The sequence below is a fragment of the Paroedura picta genome, chromosome 5 (genome assembly GCF_049243985.1).
Source record: "Paroedura picta isolate Pp20150507F chromosome 5, Ppicta_v3.0, whole genome shotgun sequence".
In the NCBI taxonomy this organism is placed as follows: Eukaryota; Metazoa; Chordata; class Lepidosauria; order Squamata; family Gekkonidae; genus Paroedura; species Paroedura picta.
The window spans coordinates 98,369,501-98,390,372 of record NC_135373.1 but is presented as its reverse complement, the minus strand read 5'-3'; the positions used below and the strand labels follow the sequence as shown (position 1 = coordinate 98,390,372).

General features: G+C 43.8%; 1 protein-coding gene across 1 annotated transcript in view; it reads right to left on the bottom strand.

Moving 5' to 3' along the window:
* Positions 1–13,341, bottom strand: part of SHISA8 (shisa family member 8) — a 33,098-nt gene extending 19,757 nt beyond the window's left edge. Inside the window, exon 1 of the mRNA XM_077339353.1 lies at positions 12,170–13,341. Within this exon, the coding sequence (XP_077195468.1) occupies positions 12,170–12,732 (563 nt within the window). The 5' untranslated portion in view covers positions 12,733–13,341. The remainder of the gene's footprint in view (positions 1–12,169) is intronic.
* Between the last annotated feature and the right edge of the window lie 7,531 nt (positions 13,342–20,872).

Here is a 20,872-nt window from a genome sequence, read left to right as displayed (position 1 = left end):
ATATCTGCCATGAAACATGCTCCCTCCAAATACATTTTAATCATAACGAAGAAGTGGCCTTTATCAGATTTTCACACAAATCCTTGCCACATTTATATAAGCATATTCTGTCGCTGAGCACTGAGAAAAACATCCACTCATTCCTTCAGTGCCTCATGACAGAACCCGCAGCCATTCTGGTGCTGCAATAGTCATGTGCTATATCATACAGTGTTATCTGGTGCATAAATGTAAATCACCCCCAAAGATCTGTTGGTTTACTTAATGTTGAAATCACACAAGAGTGCACCAATATGTCCAATCGAAACTGGTCCAGATGCAAACAAAGGCTAAGAATTGTTTTACTGATTATCCAGAACTGTAATGCCTCTCTAGTTCACTGGCTAATAGATTCTGGACATATGTGCCCTTGTTGAACTAGTCTCATAGCTGATTGCTTTAGATCAGCAGCTGAGTAAGCAAGAAAAAGGATGGTAACTTACCATTGGCAAACACTTATTAAGGGTTAGATGACCCTGATAGGTGCTTTTGCCAGCGTTCATAAATCCACTTATCCCAAGGTGATTCTGCCTACATTTTTGTTAGGAAACTGGTGGTGTAATTTACCAGCAAGCTGTCGTCAGTGGTGCAAGTAGACAGGCACAGAGTGCCAACAAGAACATACGGCGGCTTGATGAGACATGGCATCTGCATTCGCCCCAGAGCTCGACAGCAAGCCATGGGCATTTATACAAATGACAAGCCCAAGACATTCTTCTAAGGCAAAGCTGTTCAAGATGTAATCAAGGCTGCTCCCCAAACACTACTGGGGTTTTATCATTCTGTTCAATGTATTCGTAAAGTACAGCTAGGGCTCCCAACTAGAACTGGTGTTTTACTGGCCAGAAACTAACAAAGGCAGGCTCACTTAGAATTCCAGATTTCCTTTCCAGCACTTCCCTTGACAGCTTTAAGTCAAGAGATCAGTCCCAACTTGCAGAATATATTTGCTAACTCACAGAGATCTTTTGTTTATTTGTGTTTATACCAGGCTTGGTCGATCCAGTCTTTGGATTGCCTGCCAATCACAGATATCCACAAGGATTTTTTAATACACAATTAATGATTCCCAAGGGGAAGAAGGGGTAAGATTAGAAGGAAAAGGGTATATATACATTTATTAATAAGAACTGGAATTCCTTTGTGGGCAGATAAAAAGCAATAGTAAAAGAAGGGCATTAATTTAAGCAAGATAATCTGCAAAATCAGTCATAGGTGTCAATTGTAAGGCTGCTATATCTCTCGAGTTCTCTCCTACCATGCTACCACAAATGGCTTCTACAAATGGCCCCAAGTAGCAAGTAAATCCTGGCTCTCCTTCTTTGTCTTTTGGCTTGCCCAGCTCTGCCAACACACCTAGTCATGATCTACAGCTCAACCACTGTGTATTCCAAGAGTCAGTTGGCCGGTTCCCTGTTTTCCTTGAAGCTTAAACAAGCATGCATTTAACCCACTTTCTCTGGCACCGGAGGGGATTGCAGGACTACTCCCCAATACATCACTTATCTCGGGAGTAGAGCTATAGCATTTTAATTTTTATTGTCTAGTCGCAGCTGAATTATGGCAACTCTGTAGAGTTTAAGGCAAAAGACATTCAGAGGTGGTTTGCCATTGCCTCCCCCTGCGTAATGACCCCAGACTTCCTTGGTGGTCTCCCATTCATATACTGACCACAAGACAAGGCTAGCCTGCAGCATGGAGTGGGATAAAGTAAATCCCTGGGAAGAGTATGATTAGTCATTTCTGAAACCGGAGAAGTGTGAATCTGACCAGCAAGAATGGATTTTAACTGCATTTTCCCCTGCATTTAAAAAGTGTAATAAACTGTGATTCACACATCAAGCATTTCAGGATAATTCCTGTGTAGCTAACAGGATTATGCCAAAGTGAATTGTTTTAGGAATGCAATTACTCACCTTTGAAAGGATTCCCTGACCTGGATAGCCCAGGCTAGCCCAATCTTGCCTGATCTCTGAAGCTAAGCAGCATCAGCCCTGGCTAGTATTTGGATGGGTGCAGAGGCTGGCAATGGCGAACCACCTCTGGACATCTCTTGCCTTGAAAACCCCTTGAGGGTTGCCATGTGTCAGCTGTCACTTGATGTCACTTTCCTTTCACCACCACCAAAGAGTAACAGTTTTCGGTGTGTGTGTATGGAGGAGGGTAGGTTTGGATGGAGCTTTGGTAGATAGTTTAAACTGAATTTGCCCTAATTTTAACTGGGAAAAATAACTGCTAAGGACAAGCTGGTCACCTACAAAGAATTGTGTGTTTTTGTATGTGTGTGTGTTTTTTTTAGGGATGGGGTTAGAAATCCTGCCTCTCAGAATCCTCCTTCCAGCATCCTCTGGACTCTTAGGGCTTGAACTGATTTCTACTCTCCACATGTTCTTTTTCTAAGCTCATCTCTTCTAAAGCATATTTGGTCCTTATCTGTCTGCTTTTGTGGTTTCTTTTTTTTTTGGCTAATTTACCAAAATGTATTTTTTTCCTACATATCTGGGTTGCCTGATTCTTCTCCTTTTGTGATCTCCCAGTTTAATGTTAAATGTGGAATGAATAAATTAATCACTACACACAGGGTACAGGATAAACAGGTGGCAGCTCTGGCCAGGGGTGCCTTTCTGAAGCTTTAGTGGGTGAGCCAGCTGCAGCTCTTTCTAGGCAAAAAGGAACTTGCCACTGTGATGGTCACATCTACATTTGAATATTGAAATGTGCTGCTCTTGAAGACTATAAGGTAACAAATATTGTGATCAGAGTGGGTTATTGGGGCTATTATCACTCCAGTTTTGTTCCACCTGCACTGACTTCCAATTTGTTTGTGGTCTCAATTCAAAGTGCTGGTATTGACCTTTAAACCCCATACGGATTGGGACTAACATACCTAATGGACTGTCTTCTCCCATGCAAATTTACCTACTCAATCATCCCTTGGGCCTTGTTTCAGTGTTCTGACAGTCCAATGATAGATGGGTAGAAATCTGAAAAAAGGCCTTCTCTGTCGTGGCACCAAAGTTTTGGAATTCCCTCCCCAGGAAAATTCTTCTCTCTTCCTGTATCAGTGGGAGTGTAGTGGTTAAGAGCGGCGGCTTCTATTTTGTCAAGCCAGGTTTGATTCCCCACTCCTCCACATGCAGCCAGCTGGGTGAACTTGGGCTCATCACAGCCCTGATAGTGCTGTTCTGACTGAGCAGTCCAGTCAGAAGATTAGCCTCACCTACCTCACAGGGTGTCTGTTGTAGGGAAGAGGAAGGGAAGGGGATGGTAAGCTGCTTTGAGATGCCTTCTGGGAGAGGAAAAGAGGATATTAAAAACAGCTCTTCTTCTTCTGCCAACAGGTGAAGATTTTTTTTGTTACATCTGGCATACCTGCAAAGCAGTTACTGGCCCTCCTTCTAGTGTTGTTTGTTTATGTGTTATTAATTCTATTCCTGGAGGGAATAATAATAAGAGTTGGTTCTTATAGGCCGCTTTTCTCTAAAAGCGGCCTATAAGAAACTCTCACAAGGTTTCTTTTTCTCACAGGAAGAAGAAGAAGAAGAAAAAGAAGAGTTGGTTCTTATATGCCACTTTTCCCTACCCGAAGGAGGCTCAAAGTGGCTTACAGTCGCCTTCCCATTCCTCTCCCCACAACAGACACCCTGTGGGGTGGGTGAGGCTGAGAGAGCCCTGATATTACTGCTCAGTCAGAATAGCTCTATCAGTGCCCAAGGTCACCCAGCTGGTTGCATGTGGGGGAGTGCAGAATCAAACCCAGCTTGCCAGATTCGAAGTCAGCACTACAAAAAGCTGGCCAGGTAAAGCCTGATTGCCTCAGAACTTGGAAACTAAGCAGTCTCCTTGGAAAGGAGACCTCTTGGATTCTGGATCAGAAATTATATTAGCAAAGGACAAAAGATGGATTAGTTCCTTTGACCACCAGGGAGGAAGACTGCAGAGGAAAGCAGTGAAAAACAGAAAACCTAACTCTGCTGCTCAAAAGCTCCTTGCTGAGATTGGCTGTGACTTGATGGCATTTTACACACCTAACTGGATTTTATCATTTTGGCTGTATTTGTAATTGTCTAAACGTTTTAATGTTTTTATGTTTACTGTCCTGTGAACCCTGATTGTGTGGGAAAGTGGCATAGAGTGTTTTAAATAACAAAATAAATACACGCAAGGAAAGTCACAGCTTCTGTATCTTTAAGAATTGTAGGTTGCAGGAGTTTGGGCAGGTGAATCTTGTCGCACCTTTGCCTGACAAGCCACACTTACCAAACACTTTTGCCAAACTGTTAAAGGCTCAGGAGATCTGTCTTCCCCTGCATCCAGCTAACTTAGACGCACAGAGAAACAATGTGAGAGAAATGTAAGCGGAACAATTGCTCCAGCAAGCAGGTTGCTTCTTCGAAGTTATGCTGTGAAGAATCTATCGGCTGAACAAGCAGAAATTGTGTGGCGGTGTCTGCTTGGCAAAAATCCCAATTTACAGCCACCTTTTTGTGCATTTGGAGCAGAGGAAGCTAAATTCAAAACAATTCTTTTTACTGGACGAATTCCACCAATGTGCAATAACTCTGCCATAAATATAAATGTTGGATGTTCATCATACCAGCAGCTACAATGCAATGTAAATTGCAGCCATGCAGATCTGTCACACTGCACAATTCCAAGTGGCCGAATGAAGCTGTTCTGGTCATAGGCCATGCAATCAGCGTGTTTTTACTTCAAAAAAAGGCTATATCCAATTGGAATCTCTTGGTGGTATATGTTGTATAATTCTACATTGGACAGTTACATTTTAACACTGCATGGGTTTATCGTGCCCCCCCCTCTCCCCTCACAACCCATGTGTATCTGATGCATTTCATAACTGCAGATTTCTGTGTGCTTCCCGTGACTTGCTCCTGTAAGAGTCAATGCTGTCAAGTAACTGCATGGGGCTGGGTGGAAGGGCTGCCCTGCTGCCGTGGCCTCACCATTGGTGGCATGACACTCGAGGGGCAAACTGCTTCCAGATGTTCCCTCTGCCCAGCAAGTGGATTCATGCAATTGGGTCCAGGAACATCCAGCATTCTCCCATGTAGCATACCAATAACGTACCTAGTTGTCACATATCATAAAACCGGAGCTGGATATGGCAGCAGTGTGGTGTAGGAGGACTGGGGAGACAATGCCCCTGCCATAAGGAAGGCCCATTGGCTAACATGGAACCAATCCTGCAGTCAGAAGGCTGCCCACCAACTGAAATGAGATACGGTGGTCTTTTGGCTGATAAAGGTAGCATATTAAGAGCCAGTTTGGTGTAGTGGTTAGGAGCGTGGACTTCTAATCTGGCATGCCAGGTTCAATTCTGCACTCCCCCACATGCAGCCAGCTGGTTGACCTTGGGCTCGCCATGGCTCTGATAAAGCTGTTTTGACCAAGCAGTGATATCAGGGCTCTCTCAGCCTCACCCACCCCACAGGGTGTCTGTTGTGGGAAAAGGAAAGGGAAGGCAATTGTAAGCCGCTTTGAGCCTCCTTCGGGTAGGGAAAAGCGGCATATAAGAACCAACTCTTCTTCTTCTTCTTCTTCATATGCTGGCCTTGCCCTATTGTAGCATGTCCTCCCTCTATTGGAGAACAGAGTGCTTTAAATGGTGCACGCATTGTATGGCTGCACACATATGCACATGAAGACCAATTTTGCTGCAATTTTGGCATTTTGGGATCAAGTGGGATTTTTTTAAAGCAAGTTTTATAGTAACTTATTTTTATAATTATGAAATATGTCACGTAATAGACAATATTTCCAGTGCTGAAACCGTTTCACATAATTTCAGTCTTGTTTCCCTCTCCACGCATTCGCATACTCAAAGATTATATGAGGCAGAAAAGGATTTCTTGATCCATTTTTGATATGTCAAGTTATTTATAGTTGCAAGCTGCATCTGTAACAGGAAGTGTCTAAAAGCTTACCCCCCCCCCCTTTGCCCAGGTTCCTCTCAAGGAACGAAAGGTTTGCCTATGAAAATGTCAGGGGAAATCTCTGTCTATCAAGCTACCAGTGGAGATGTAAGTAATTGTATCCCAACTTAGTAATTCTAGCATAGTAACACCATTGGGGAGCTGGCAGAAAAGTTAAGAGGTTTTAATGAGGCTTCCCCCGCCCAATTCATTGTTCTCTTTGCTATCTATTATGTGTTAGCAATAAAAACACTATCCTTTATTTAAGTGCCCTAGATGGTTATGATGATGCAAGCTGAAAGTCACCCACATGCCCAACCACTCTAAAACTAGGAGAAGAGATTACGGGACAGGCAGAAGGACCCAGCACCAAGTGAGATTGGGGCTCTGTGGCTCTACTCAGAGAATGTGCCAACCTCAAATTCCTTTGCAGGGGCAACTCCTCCTTCTGGAAGGGATCATAACCTAGCCGTAAATACTTGGATCAGTGGACTTTTGAATGTATGGTCAAGGTATAACAAAAGACTATCAATATTGAAATCACCAACTGAAGCATACTTTGGCAAAGTTCAACAGAAAAGGCTGACCTGTCTTCAGTTCAAAGATTATCTAAAACCTGCAAGTTTAAGGATATGCAAACAATAAAGAAAAAAGAAGTAGAAATTCAATGGTTAGAGTACAACCAATTACTATTTAGATTCAAAGCAGAGTTTCAGCAACCATTAAATCCAGGGGCTTCAATACCAGAATTTGAAAATTTAGTAATTCAAGATAAGCCTCTCTTGCAGGGACAAATATATAAATTGTTATTGAGGTATGAGATGGAAATGGAACGGGTTAAGCCATGTATGATTAAATGGTTGCAAAATATTGAGACAAATATGACAATAGAATAATGGGAACTAGCATGGTCTAGAATCCCTAAGTATACTAACAGTCAAATACTTAAAGAAAACTGGTATGAAATATTTTACAGGTAGTAAAGGTAAAGGTATCCCCTGTGCAAGCACCGAGTCATGTCTGACCCTTGGGGTGACGCCCTCCAGCATTTTCATGGCAGACTCAGTACGGGGTGGTTTGCCAGTGCCTTCTCCAGTCATTACCGTTTACAGGTGGTATGTGACACCAAAAGTGATTGCTAAAATTGCTAAAAACTGTGATAACAAATGTTGGAAATGTGGTGACCAAGTAGGTTCTTTTTTTCATATGTGGTGGAAATGTGAAAAAGTTCACACCATTGTGCAGAAAATGTGGGGTCTCAGATTTCCTATGAAAGCTGAATCTATATTATTAAGTATATCTCCACAGTGCCTCCCTGCCCAAGCTCAAAGTTTATTCTTCTATGTGACGGTGGCAGCAAGACTAGTTTTGGCCAAGAAATGGAAAACACAAGAATTACCTTCGATAGGAGACTGGTTGAACAAACTAGCGGACTTGCAAGGATGGCCAAACTGACACTGATAGTTAATGGAAAAACAGAAGAGATGTTTCAAGAACAATGGGGCCCTTATATGAACTATTTAAGAAGATAAACTAAAAGGGGACACTTAACAGAGGGGATTTAAGTATAACAAATGAAGAGCATAATCTATTTTTCTTTGTATTAACAATTTATATTATCTGTCCTTTTTCTATATTTTTATCTTTATGAAAATAAAAAAAAATATATAAAAATAACCTAGCTGTAAAAAGTTGGTGTCATTTTAGGAAATCTTGTCACAGCCCCGATGAAAAAGATGGAGTGGGTGAAACCCTCTCTAAAAGGGTTGGGCAGGCCTCCTCAGACACGTGGTTCTGTGACAGATATGCCAAAATATACTTGTCGAGAGGAGGACCGGTGTAGAAATGTAATTATATTTACCGTAATCCAAGCCATTGGGATTAGCTTGATTAACACAGCCAACTGAAGAAACAACAATATATTATTTCACTGTTTTCTCCCAAGGCAACCCTGAATTTACCTGGTGAGATACATCCCTGGTAAATATAAAGCTAACTGAAGTAGTGCACATGGCATTAGCACGGATAGGTTGGAGTGTACGTTTGGGTGTAGAGCAGGGATGGTTGGCATTTCTAAACCTTCAAGCAACAAACTGAAATCTTTACATATCCAAGATGAACAGGGCATAAATCTCTCATCGATATCATTCTCGCTCCTTCATTCTCCAACATAATTACCTCACGGCAGAAGGGATCTCATGATCCCTTCACTGTTGTCCGATAAAATCTTTGCTATTACTGATTCTTGCTCCTGGCCCATATCTGTTTCTCCTTCTTTGCTTTCCAGCATCCTTCAGGCATAATACATGGCTAGAAGCGGTGAGGAAGGGAAGACTTCACCAGCTATTCAGTGCATACGCATTTTTGGTTTCAAATGCTAATCCTGTCCTTAAATCCTGGCTCAGAAAAATTGTACAGTTGAGACAAGACTGAGGCTTACTGCATCTTGAGAGTATTGCTGATGAGAAGTGAAGAAGTCAGCTGGTTCTGGATGGGTTATCCTTCCTCCTGAAGGAGCTAGTTTGTGGCTTCAGGATCCTGTTAGACCCATACCTGCTGTTGGAGGCAAATGTCTGTTCTGGAGCAAAAGGAGTTTTTTATAATTTGATTTTCATACTGACCCTCCCCATGAACAGGCGTGGAGCAGTTTACAATAATAAAACGTTGTGGGGATCCTGTGGGGATCTTGAGAGGTGGTGTGTATGTGTAAATTTATGGGGACCACCACAATAGTGATATTGTGTCATGGTAAATGTACACTCATGGAATTCGCTACCACAAGACAATTTATGGAGGATATTCTTACCCTGGGACCCTGCACCAAGAGAGCTCAAGACCCCTGTGCCTAGCATCAGACCCCCTTCTTGCCCCCAACTGCATGTTCCCACCTACCGGTGTATCCTTCCCTTGATTGCTTGCAAGGTCTCCCAACCTTCTGTGGTCGCAACCACCCATGCAACCAGCACTCCCTTTCCCCAACTATGGGCCCTGGGTGGTGCCTGTGGCTCAAAGTGCTGCTGCCGTGGCCACTAGGAGTGTTGTTGATGTGTACCAGCCACAAGCCCTTACCTGGCTCAGCGGGGCAGCATATGCAGCCAGGAACGTGGGTGACAGAGCATTTATTTACAAGTAGACAAGGGAAGGGTAGGCACACAGGCATCAAGGAAGATGGATGGCCAGGGTTTGGCAGCGGTGAACTCTGACAGGAGCCCAGGACTCTGGCAGCTACTACACCCACCAGCAATGCTGATGCTGCCTGTATGTGAATGACTGCTAGCTGTGACAGTTCAGGTGCTTGATACTGAGCTAATACTTCCACAGGCTGCTAGTATGGGCTCTCTAGAAACATCTGCCTGGCAGGACATAGGATGCTAGACCAGATAAACCCTTGGATCTAACGGGTCTCTTTTCTGTATTCTTATATGAAGGGTGTAATTAAATCACTCTTCTCCTCTTTGTTTAAATTAATTAAGACCAATCATGAAAGAGCTCCATATCAGGTTAATATCACTTCAGAACATCTGAGATTGGCCTTTGCCACTTTGCGATTCCAGACCTTGCTGTGATTCCAGCCTTTCTTACAGGAAGGTTTGCTCAGATTCTGAAAGAATTATGCCTCTGTTTATGTGATGCTCCAGTTCCAGAGGACATACAACGTTGTGTATTATACTGCCCTCTTTTTAAAGAAACCAGAATCAGATTTCTAGACAAGATCTAGAACTTGTCTAGTTCGAGCAACTTTTCCTTCAAATACTAAAGACCCCTCATTTCTGTTACCTGCCATAACTAATGTAGCCGCATTCTTTGCTCTGGCTGTTAGGAAGCTGTGATCCAAGAGAGCAAAAGTTTTTACACCAAACGTGTAGCAGGTATATATCAGCCTCACAGAACCTCGGGTTTCCTGTTGGTCTCACACTGTTTTATTGCAAGACTCTGGTATCTTTGTTTTAATCTGAACGTTGTATTTTATATCGGATATACTTTGTATTACTTTTATACTATGTTTTATGTTGTTGTGATGATACACAACAAAATCACTCACCTGGAATTAAAATGCTCCACTATTATGCATTGCCAGCATCACCAGGAGAAGCAAACAGAAGCCTGGGAAAATCTTACTTGGTGTTCTGGCAGGCTAGAATTAGGGCCCTTGCATCTAATATGAAACGCAGAGGTCAGTTTCACAACATACTTGATTCCATCTTTCTGGAATGAGACCTTTTGACCAGCTACAATAACATGAGGGATGTTACATCCAAAGACATACACGCTTCGTTAGAAAAGCAGTTTGCAGCACAAGGGTATATGCTAAACAGGCAGAATGGCCTATTAGGCTAATTTCCTCAATGTGTCTCAAGTGGACACTTGGGTGCCCTTGGTGGAGACCTTTTCTGCGGGTGGAATGCTAAATAGGTCACTGCCACTGCGATTTCTGAGATGCAGAGGGTGAGACCCTACATAACAGCCTTGGGTCTGGTGTTATAACCTAGCTGGAGCTCTTCAGCTGCCTTCTGCTTGTTTGCTGCTCTGTAGGAGTCAGTGGAGCAGCTGGTCAGAGGATTCAGGCTGAGTGAGATGTCCCAGGGCCATCTGCACTGGATGCCTTGGCAGTCTTCTTCAGCCCATCAGCGGGTGACACACTGTCACCTCGACACCTTCCTGGATGCCAAAGGACTAACAGAGACTCTTCAGCTAGGCAAGCAGTTCTGTAGGCTGTGCCATGTTTTCTTCTCTACTGTTGCCACAAAACATCAGGTGAACCTCCTGTGCCCTAACCCCGGCACAGGACCAGATGAAGCACAAGCGTTACAAAGAGCTGGCTGGCGTACTTCCCTCCCCGCTTCCCCCAGCTCTCCCTCCCAACTCTTCCATATTCCATTTAATCACGCTTGAGCTCCCACATTCCCTTCCCACAACAACTGATGAAACTATTGAGCATGTTGCTAAGCATGTTGTGGGAGCCGCTGATCGTGACCTACAAGTGCTACATAGCCTTGAGTGGCACAACTTTGCCTCTGATGGAGAGGCATAATCCTTCTCTGATTGCCGCAGAGGGAGATGTCGCCCCGTGGCAGAAAGAGCCAATGGGAGGGTCAAAGCAAAGCCATAGAATGAGGGTGGGGGAGAAGACCACTATGTTCAAAATGCCATCCAAAAGAATACAGAGAGCAGCACAGTAAAACTTAAAAGGCGAGCTGGATGGTGGCATAGTGGGAAACGTAGAATGCAAGTGCACCAGCAAGATACGCAGATGGGAACGACAGGACAGACTACAATTAGGGGGCAAGTGAACTCGGCAGAGCTTATTGTGGTTCAGAGAAAGTAAACCCAGAGGAGACACCATTCCAAAGGTGCCACTTCTGACTTCCATCCTCACTGTCTTCTCCTCCCATACCTTGATAACCACCTTCTCCATCCAGGACTGCCACCTGGGTGCAGCAAAGCTGTGGGGAAAGGCACCCTTTCTGAACTTTTTTCTCTCTGTGGGCTGATTTTTACAGTGTTTTCAGCCTGCCTGGTTGAGCACTTTCTGGCTGGCAAAAGGGTGCGATGGCATCCTGTGAAATGCACACAAAGACACACAAAAGTCTTTATGCATAAGTGTGCACAACCTCTCATTGACACCCAGCACCAAGTAAAAACCTCCATGAAGTTTCTTATGCCTCCTTGCAAAAACAGGCTGTAGGGAGAAAGAAAACCCAAATACTTTCTGAACCATATATCCATCATGCATATCTTACCTATGAACATCTAGTTAAGTTGCCAACCTTACTTTCAGGAATGGTGTACATGCCTGATGCAGTTGCGCCCCAGAACTGATTGATTCAGGCTTGTTTCATCCACTGTATCTACCTTTTATAGAAAACTAGCAAGAAGAATTTATTGCTAAGCTTTATTTCCTTCAACCTCCACTTCCAGCCATTCACCTAATTTTTTAATTCACCACTCCAGATATTTTAAAATCACCTTTCCTTTGCCTTGTCTTCCTGAGACCAGAAGGCAAGGAGAGTATTGAGGCTAGCGAGTGGAGAGAAAGATGCAGGCATACTTTATAGACTTTGATCTGGAAGGAAAAATTGAACTACAAGAGGCAGTTAAGACAAATCAGTTATCTATTGCAGAACAAAAAAGAAGAGTTTGGGGAGGGGCAGAAGGAGTAAAGGGTGAGGGATGGAGATAAATTTCTGGTGTTTTACCTGGATATGGTCATCTCAGCCTGAGGGCTCTGTGATTTCTCCAGCCCCAGCCTGGTGAAGATGCCCACCAGTACCATGATGGCCACCACACCACATATAATGTATACAATCATGTTGGTCTTGTCCCTGGTGGGATTCTCAGGGGTCTCATCCACTCGATGTGGTGGTTGGTCTATGCTGATCCATTGTGGAGTGCCATAATTGGAACAGCCACTTTGGTCCAGTCGCCCAGTTGTGAACTGGCAGCAGAAACGGTACCCACAGGTCCCACAGCAGAACTTGTAGATCCCTGAATTGCAATTAAATGGAGGGTCCCACTGGCCCATAACATCATAGTAACCACGGCACTGATCGCCCCCAGGAACGGCCTCAGTGGGGTTCGTCGCAGCATCCTCCGAGGTAGGAACTGAGCTGGTATTGCCATTCAGCTGCATCTGCATTTCCAACCTAGGTTTCTGGGTCTTGGGAGCTCCGGTCCAAACCTGTCCTGGATCCAACAGAACCAGGCAACAGAATCCAAAAATATAACCTCGTTCCATCCGTATTCCACCCTGGCTCACCATTGAAACGGTCTCCTGTTTCAGAGATTAACTTCTACAACAGAAAAAAACCTTGTTTTGTCCAGCAAGGCAACAAAAGAGGGATTCAAAATTTCCCAGTTGAAATGTGGGACGCGCAGCACGTCTCCATCTGCCACTTCCAGCGGAGAAGACGGAGTTCAGCCTCTCCTCACTAAACTGTTTTCTCCTGAGTAAATCTCACAATTAAAGCCAGCCCTCTCAACAAGGAAAAGATGTGAGATGGGAGCTGTTAGTTAAAAACAAGAAAAAAACAAGAGAATTCCAAAACTGTGCAGCACCATCTAAGTCCAAAGACCGTCTCTGAATTTCCTCTGTGGTTCCAGGAGGCTGAAGACGCACAATCCCTTTTTTTAAAAAGTAATTCTAATTTCATTTGAAAAGCTGAGCTGAAAATACCATGGACTACATTTCCATTTTGGCTCGAAAGGAATCCTGGAGGCAGCCAGTCTCTTTCTCTCTTTCTCTCTTTCTCTCCCCCTTCCTCAGAGACACTGTGCTTTCTGGAAAAAAAATCCTTTGCACCAGTGAGAAAGGGAGGGATCATCAAGAGGGAAAGAAAGAAAAGGGGAGGGGAGGGAGGGAGGGAGAGAGAGAGAATAGGAGGAGTGAATCAGCCCTTACTCCTCCTGAAAGCCAGCCCCACAATTGCCTGACAGTTCCCCAAAGCAAACTGGGATGGAACCTTTGCCAACTCTGCCAGTACACTCCGTGTCCTCTGTGCAGAGTCCTGGCTAACAGCCAAGTTGTCATCAGGCCAGGGTAGATGCAAGGGGACACCAGCCGCTCCTTGGCGACTGCTCCCACGGGCACAAGTGACCTATGCGAGGCTGTAAACAGAGGTGGGGCACATCTTGGGAGAGGGAGGAACAAGCAGACATGTCACTGGAGGACCCAAGAATCCCTTCTGCTGTTTCACATGCATGTGGTCCTTTCTGAGGGGAACAGCTGCTTTTTCCGTTAAATCACACAAACACACAAACACAACAATGATAACGTCAGCCTAGCAGTATTAGTACTGCTGAGTTGTGTCTGAAAGATTTATAGTAAAGTTGTGGCACTTGAAGCCTTCCCCTTGAGTCACCAATCTATATATCTCTTTTTAAAGTTACATGAACAGTGCTTGTTGCATTCTGTCAGAGAAAGAGAGTGCCCTTGTCAACTGGGAAGTATGTGAGAGAGTGAAAAGGGAATGGGGGCACTGCATACATCCCCTCCCATCTGCAAATTTATTTATTTTCTGTTATTTATAGTATGCCTTCCTTACGGAGGCAGAAGAAGAAGAAGAAGAAGAAGAAGAAGAAGAAGAAGAAGAAGAAGAAGAAGAAGAAGAAGAAGAAGAAGAAGAAGAAGAAGAAGAAGAAGAAGAAGAAGAAGAAGAAGAAGATGGAAGAGTTGGTTCTTATATGCCACTTTTTTCTACTCAAAGGAGTCACAAAGCGGCTTACAGTCACCTTCCCTTTCCTCTCCCCACAACAGATACCCTGTGAGGTGGGTGAGTGTGAGAGAGCCCTGATATCACTGCTCTTTCAGAAAAGCTTTATCATCACCATGGTGAGCCCAAGGTCACTCCGCTGGTTGCATGTGGGGGAGCACAGAATCAAACCTGGCTCGCCAGATTAGAAGTCCTCACTCCTAACCCCTACATCAAACAAGGAAGATGACACAGTGTATAAATAACAGAGTTAACAGACATTTACCCATCTCTCCACTTCATACCTGTAGCTTTAGGGATGGAAAGAGGAGCAAGTGAGAGGGGTCCTCCTTATATTATAATGTTAAAGGTAAAGGTAAAGGTATCCCCTGTGCAAGCACCGGGTCATGTCTGACCCTTGGGGTGACACCCTCTAGCTTTTTCATGGCAGACTCAATACGGGGTGGTTTGCCAGTTCCTTCCCCAATCATAATCATAATGTTACAGTGACATTAAAGGGTATGTCTACTCAATTCTTCCCTACCAGCGATTCATTTACAAGCTACTTTTGTAACATTCAAAGTGATATACAAGCAGCTAATAAAGCTACAAGAGATCTCTTTGGACTTTGCCTTTCATCAGTGGTGGGGTAATTTCAAAGGTATTGAGGTTGTGAAACTTAAACAGGTAGTTTCATTGTATCACAGGAAGGAGATAAGCAGTGTGAATTGGGCTAATGGAGGGCGTTTTCAATAACTGAAGTTAGTCTGTCTTACCACCAATTGTTATGCAAATTTCAGAGACTGACACTTTTCTTCTCTTTAGTCAAATTGCTCTCTAGTCAAATTAGTATTCACCCTCATTCTGTATCAGTCATGTTTTGTATCCTCCCCTTCACTCAAGGAGTACAAGGCAACATGCAGGACCCTCTCTGCCTCCGTTTTGTCCTCGCATCAACTCCGTAAGATCGGCTCAGCTGAGAGAGATGGATGGATCGAAGATTGCCCAGTGAACTTCAAACAACATGAAGGTCTGGACTCAAGTCTCTCCTGTCCTAGGCTGACATTCTAGCCACTACATCCCCCGGGCTCTAGGCCTCTTGAGAAGTTAAATAAGCGTACCTGGAACCCCCCCTTCCCCAATTAACAGGCCTGAGGAGAAATATCCTTTGTACTGGCCTCCTCATTTTGGCAAGACCCTGTATTTATTTCAGGAGGGAAACATGACCTTCACACAAAACGACGGACAAATTATATTTAGGAGCAAAGGCTTAGAGCAAATGAGAAGAAAGCACAACAAGTAATTAAATTGCAAAAATAATTGCAACAAGATGTTGTGATGGCTTTAGGAAAGGCGTGCAGGAACATCAGGAGGGAAGTTCAATTACACTCCTGGCCTGCCATGCTGACAAGCTCTTGACTAGAATGAAAATATGCTGCAAGAAATAACCTCACATGTTTTTATTTTGGAGGAAACTTAACTGTGAAAATGGCCCCTAAACAATCAGTTTCTCAAGGAAGAGAAAAACAAGAGATTGAACAACTTGCTTGCAAAAGACCCAGTGAGGGGATAATACCACATGTGGCGCTTGAAAGGATTTGATCGAGACACCGCCCCTTACTGAGAGCAAAAGCCTTGCCCACCCAGTCAGTAACAGAATCCAGTGGCTGTTAGTGAACAGGAGCCTGAACTGAAGTGACAGGGTGAGCAAATGTCTCTGCCTGGAGAGCACATCTGGCAGGGACATTTCCGGAAGTGGCTCTCAGGTGGCCCGTGGCAGGGGACAGAAAAATCCATAAGTTATATGTATTCTGACAGCTTATTGCGTACAATTGGTTCACCAACTGTAATTCACCCAGTGGCCATGACCTGCAATGCAATAGAAGTTGTGTAACAGACCCCCAAAACTAAGACATGGGCTGTTTTCCTAAGCAAGGGAGCTGTCCAGCTTGGAGCTGTCCATCTGCTACATTTCAGACCCTGAGCTCTACTTAAGCTGCTCTGCCTGCAGTTCCCATTCTTCCTGATGGTCCTGTGAATGCTGCCACTTGTTTTCTGTCAGGGGGAATGTCTATTCGTTTTAAATTTGTATTATTTTAAAATGTGTAATCTACCCTGAGCCTTCAGGGAAGGGCGGGCTAAAATAAAAGGTAAAAAAAAATAGTAAGCCTTCCTGGTAGAGTGGCTGAATTACTAAGAGGCTTCCTGGGAATGACTGGTCTGAAGTCTCACTTTCCAGGAGAAATGTTTGGAAGATGAACTGTCTGAACGATCTCTCCAAACTTTGGGCGCATCCAAGAAAAGAGAGAGGGAGGTTCAGTCAATGTAAAGCGATTCACAATGAGACAAAAAGGAAGACTCTTAGCTTCACATTGAATCCTAAATTCATATAGACTCTACATTGGCATTCAAACTGGTCATGACTGATCAAGAATGACATCTTGAAGCTGTCTGATTCATAAGAATTAGTTTTTGCTATTGACTTCTAAAACAATGGAAAGAAAGGGCTTCTTTAAGACCCAAATTCATCTCTTAACATTTCTTTCTTTCTTTCTTTCTTTCTTTCTTTCTTTCTTTCTTTCTTTCTTTCTTTCTTTCTTTCTTTCTTTCTTTCTTTCTTTCTTTCTTTCTTTCCTCCCTCATACCACGACATCAGTGTGTGCTTTGTTTTTTTGTCCTGTGCAGGGAATAGACAAAATAGCAGCCACAGAGATGACCTTCCAGGGGGAATGCTTAGCTACCAGGCTAGGTGTAGTGTAAAATGCCATCCTTGTGTGTGGTAAAATGTGGTTCACTTTGTTCTACAGAAAGTCTCATTTTCAGTTATTGCAATAATTATTATTTTAAAGAGTTAGAAATCAGGAAGTACTCTTTTGGGGAATAAGTAAGATCTGAATTACTTTCATGCAGCATTAGAACAACCCCAAAAGCATCCTGGGATTTGCTTTGGGATTACAACACCCTGGATCAGATCAGAATCTTGTAACAGCAGCTGCCATAACTAATGCTGGAAATGCAGGGCCACCACTCGCCTGCAGATACATCTCTGCCGCTTCACAGCTGGAATTTATTGTGCTTATTGCTGCACATTTGACTTAATGTTTAGTGGTGTAGTCCAGAATCTGAAATACTCCAGAGGTGCCACATGCACGACAAGAGCAGGGTTGCTCCAGAATAAAATGGAAAGCTCTTGAAGGTGGGGAAGCCTCTGGAAGACAGTTTTACAATCCAGCAATTGCCAACGTGTCATGTAAACCCCTTCCAGTCACTCGAGGTAAATCAGAGTTGGCATGGACTGGAAAGAGAGCGAGAGGAATGCAAATAGGTTCATAAGTTTGCGCATTGACCTTTATGCTTGTGCTGCGGAGGCACACCGGCACCTAAGGCTGGATTGCAGAGATGTATCTTTTTCTTTCCTCATGTCCCCTGGAAAAATATTTTTGTGCTCTAAAGTGAGCAAAATGAAAGGGCCCAATCCCCTTAGTACTTAATGGGTTCTAGTGTTACAGTGATTGTCTTAAGAAAGAGCACCAACAACATTTTCTTCAAAATCATCATGGTCTAACAAGTAGAGGCCAACCATGTTTGGTAGCCTGGGGGAAGGAAACGGCTGTTGGATTCCCATCCCTGAAAGAAAACAATCTGCTAGTTGACTATTCAACTCTTGTCTTCCATGTTCACGTATCATTTTAGGTAGAGGATCTAGTAATTTCAATTATATAACAAAGAGAAGCGTCAGTCAAAGGCTCTTTGCAGTCTGCTTACCAGAGTACAGTGGGGAGGGGCACAAAGACATAATCCACATTGAATTAGAAAGCCATATCCAATTCCTCAAAGATGTCTCTTGCCTGACAAGCAAGAAGATAATTGACTGAACTAGGATCTGAGCCAGACAATGAAAATCCAGGGCGAACGCCTCCTCAAATTGGTAGGGTCCTTTCATATTTGCACCAGTGGGGGGAAAACCCCTTGTCTGTCTATGTCCTTATGCTACTTTCCTTGGTTCAGTAGAAAGATATCCAAGTCCCAGATGGGCTGGCTCTTATTGTACTGTACAGGTGGCAGAAGGCATTTTCTGTCACATCTAGCTGAACGGGTGAATGGATTTTGCTCAGTCTTTCTAGAAAAATAAGTCACTTTGGAAACATTGGGGAAAAGCCATGGGAAAAGATTTTTTGGAGTATTTGACAGCTGAGTATGTTTGGGAGTGGGGTAGGGAGAAGAGAGGCACAGGTAGAGATGGAAAGACTGAACTGTAACTACACCTAATTAATGGAACCCATTTCTGTTTAAAGGAGTGAGAATAGTGCAAATCTTCTGGCTCATGTATATGAAAGACCAATATTTCCATGGGCTATTATGAAGGATGTTTTATGCCACATTGCTTATTTTCATGATTTTATTTTTAATGGAAAAATGGCTTCTCTAAAAGATGAACGAGTTAAGGATGATGGGGGCAGGGCAGGAGAATTCCACTCTGCAGGTGTAAGATAGAGAGGGTTTTCAGTAAGGAATACATCCCATTGATGAGTACCTCCCTAGCAGAACAGCAACTACAAAAGGCCTCACAGTCCCTGACTCTGAAAACTGGTGTTTCAGCCTCTCCTGAGGATGCCAGAAGATATCAGTCTCCATTCTTGATGTGTAAAATGGGAACATGCATAAATAATAGTACAGAGATTTTGGAAGGCTAAAGACCTAGATAGTTTAGACTAGCCTGATCTCATCAGATCTCAGAAGCTAAGTACCGTTGGCCTTAGCTAGACTTTACATGGGGGATCTACAAGGAATACCAAGGTCAGGATATGGAGGCCAGGCTATGGCAAAACACCTCAAAATGTGTCTTGCCTTGAAAACCCTACAGGTCACCATAGGTCAGCTGTGACTTGATGGCATTTTCCACCTCCAAATACTATATGACTGTATAAATAGTACTACCAGGCTAGTGTCTTTGGGTAGCTCCAGTCAGCTACAATTTCCTTGGAACTGAATTATGCCATTGCTAAGGATTGGATTGTACTCTTCCCTCTCAGTGCTGGTTTCAGGATTTTGGATCTTGCACTCAGGGTGGCCTCCTTTCATTTGCAGAGGGGCACAAACTGAGAGTTCTACGATGGCTTCATCCCTTAGGTACAATGTGAGAATGACAGTGACATCGGGGTGGGGCTCTTTGCTCCTCATTGGCCCCCATCAAATGTCAATTTGACTTCCGTCTTGAGTTGGCACCAGGCCAGGAAACAGGGATGCAGGATAACAGTAGAATCAAACAAACATGACAAGCCTCAAGAAGGTTCACAGTTCTTCCCCAGTCTCTAGCCATGTGATCTCCATCTGTTTTGCTTTAAGGCTCTCCATTTTGGGATTGCCTTAAAGCAATAATCCCTAGGCGGGATTGTAGTGCAGTGTAGTGGTTACAAGTGCCGGCTTCTAATCTGGCGAGCTGGGTTTGATTCTATGCTCCTCCACATGCAGCCAGCTGGGTGATGGAGCAGTAATATCAGGGCTCTCTTAGCGTCACCTACCTGTTGTGGGGAGAGGAAGGGGAAGGTGATTGTAAGCCACTTTGAGACTCCTTCTGGTAGAGAAAAGTGGCATATTAGAACCAACTTCTTCTTTATCACCATGCAGTGGCTGCTTGAAGCTTGCTGTGGGACATGTGCAATCGCATGAGGAGCCAGATGGTAATCTGGAGCACTCTGCTGTGTTCAAAAGTAAATTGTATTCATCTGAGCATACTTCCTTACTTGTGAGACAATAGCAAGGAGCAAGAACTGTTTACACATACCACCTGTTTCTACAGAATGTGCTAAAACACTGCTGTGAATTTCCACAGCTAGTGCTGTTAAGAAACACTGAATAATGTCCAGGAAGTGCATTCAATACACGAGTAGAAGAAAGAGAAAGATAATTCCTCATCTCACATCTCAGGAGAGCCAAGGAAGTGGGGGACTGTTATGCATGGTAGGTTCAGGCCAATGCTGAGGCCTCTCTGCCATTCATTATATGCCAGCTGCTTTTCAGATACTTTGAAATTCTGCGGTTGTTTAGTACCAACTTGAGGGGGTAAACCCATTCTAAAATTGAAGTCAAACATGTTATAAAGGTTTTTACTTATGACCTTAGAATCTTCTGAAGGCAGAATGTCACCATTCAAAAGTCATATTATTCTTACGTTATATGTTAGCCAGTTCATATTTCCTCTAGTTCAGGGGTTCTCAACCATTTTGAGCCTGTGACCACCCTTGGGATTTTCACACGGGGGGGGGCAGCTACAAAATGGCTTCCATAGGAGGTGGAGCCTTGCACATGGAGGAAGTCCAAGTGCAGATGAGAAGAATGGGTTTAAACTACATAGGCTAGATATCAGGGGAAAAAAATCACAGTCAGAGTAGTTCAGCAGTGGAATAGGCTGCCTAAGGAGGTGGTGAGCTCCCCCTCACTGGCAGTCTTCAAGCAAAGGTTGGATACACACTTTTCTTGGATGCTTTAGGATGCTTAGGGCTGACCCTGCGTTGAGCAGGGGGTTGGACTAGATGGCCTGTATGGCCCCTATGATTCTGTGATTCTGTGAAGAAGGGTAATTAAACAAAATACACTGAGAAAGAAGAGTGACAATGAAACCAGCACTACGGTGGCTGCTGCAACTGAAACGAATGTTATTTTAATCTGCACAGCCTAGCAGATCTCCAGGGACCAATCAAAAGCTCTGCT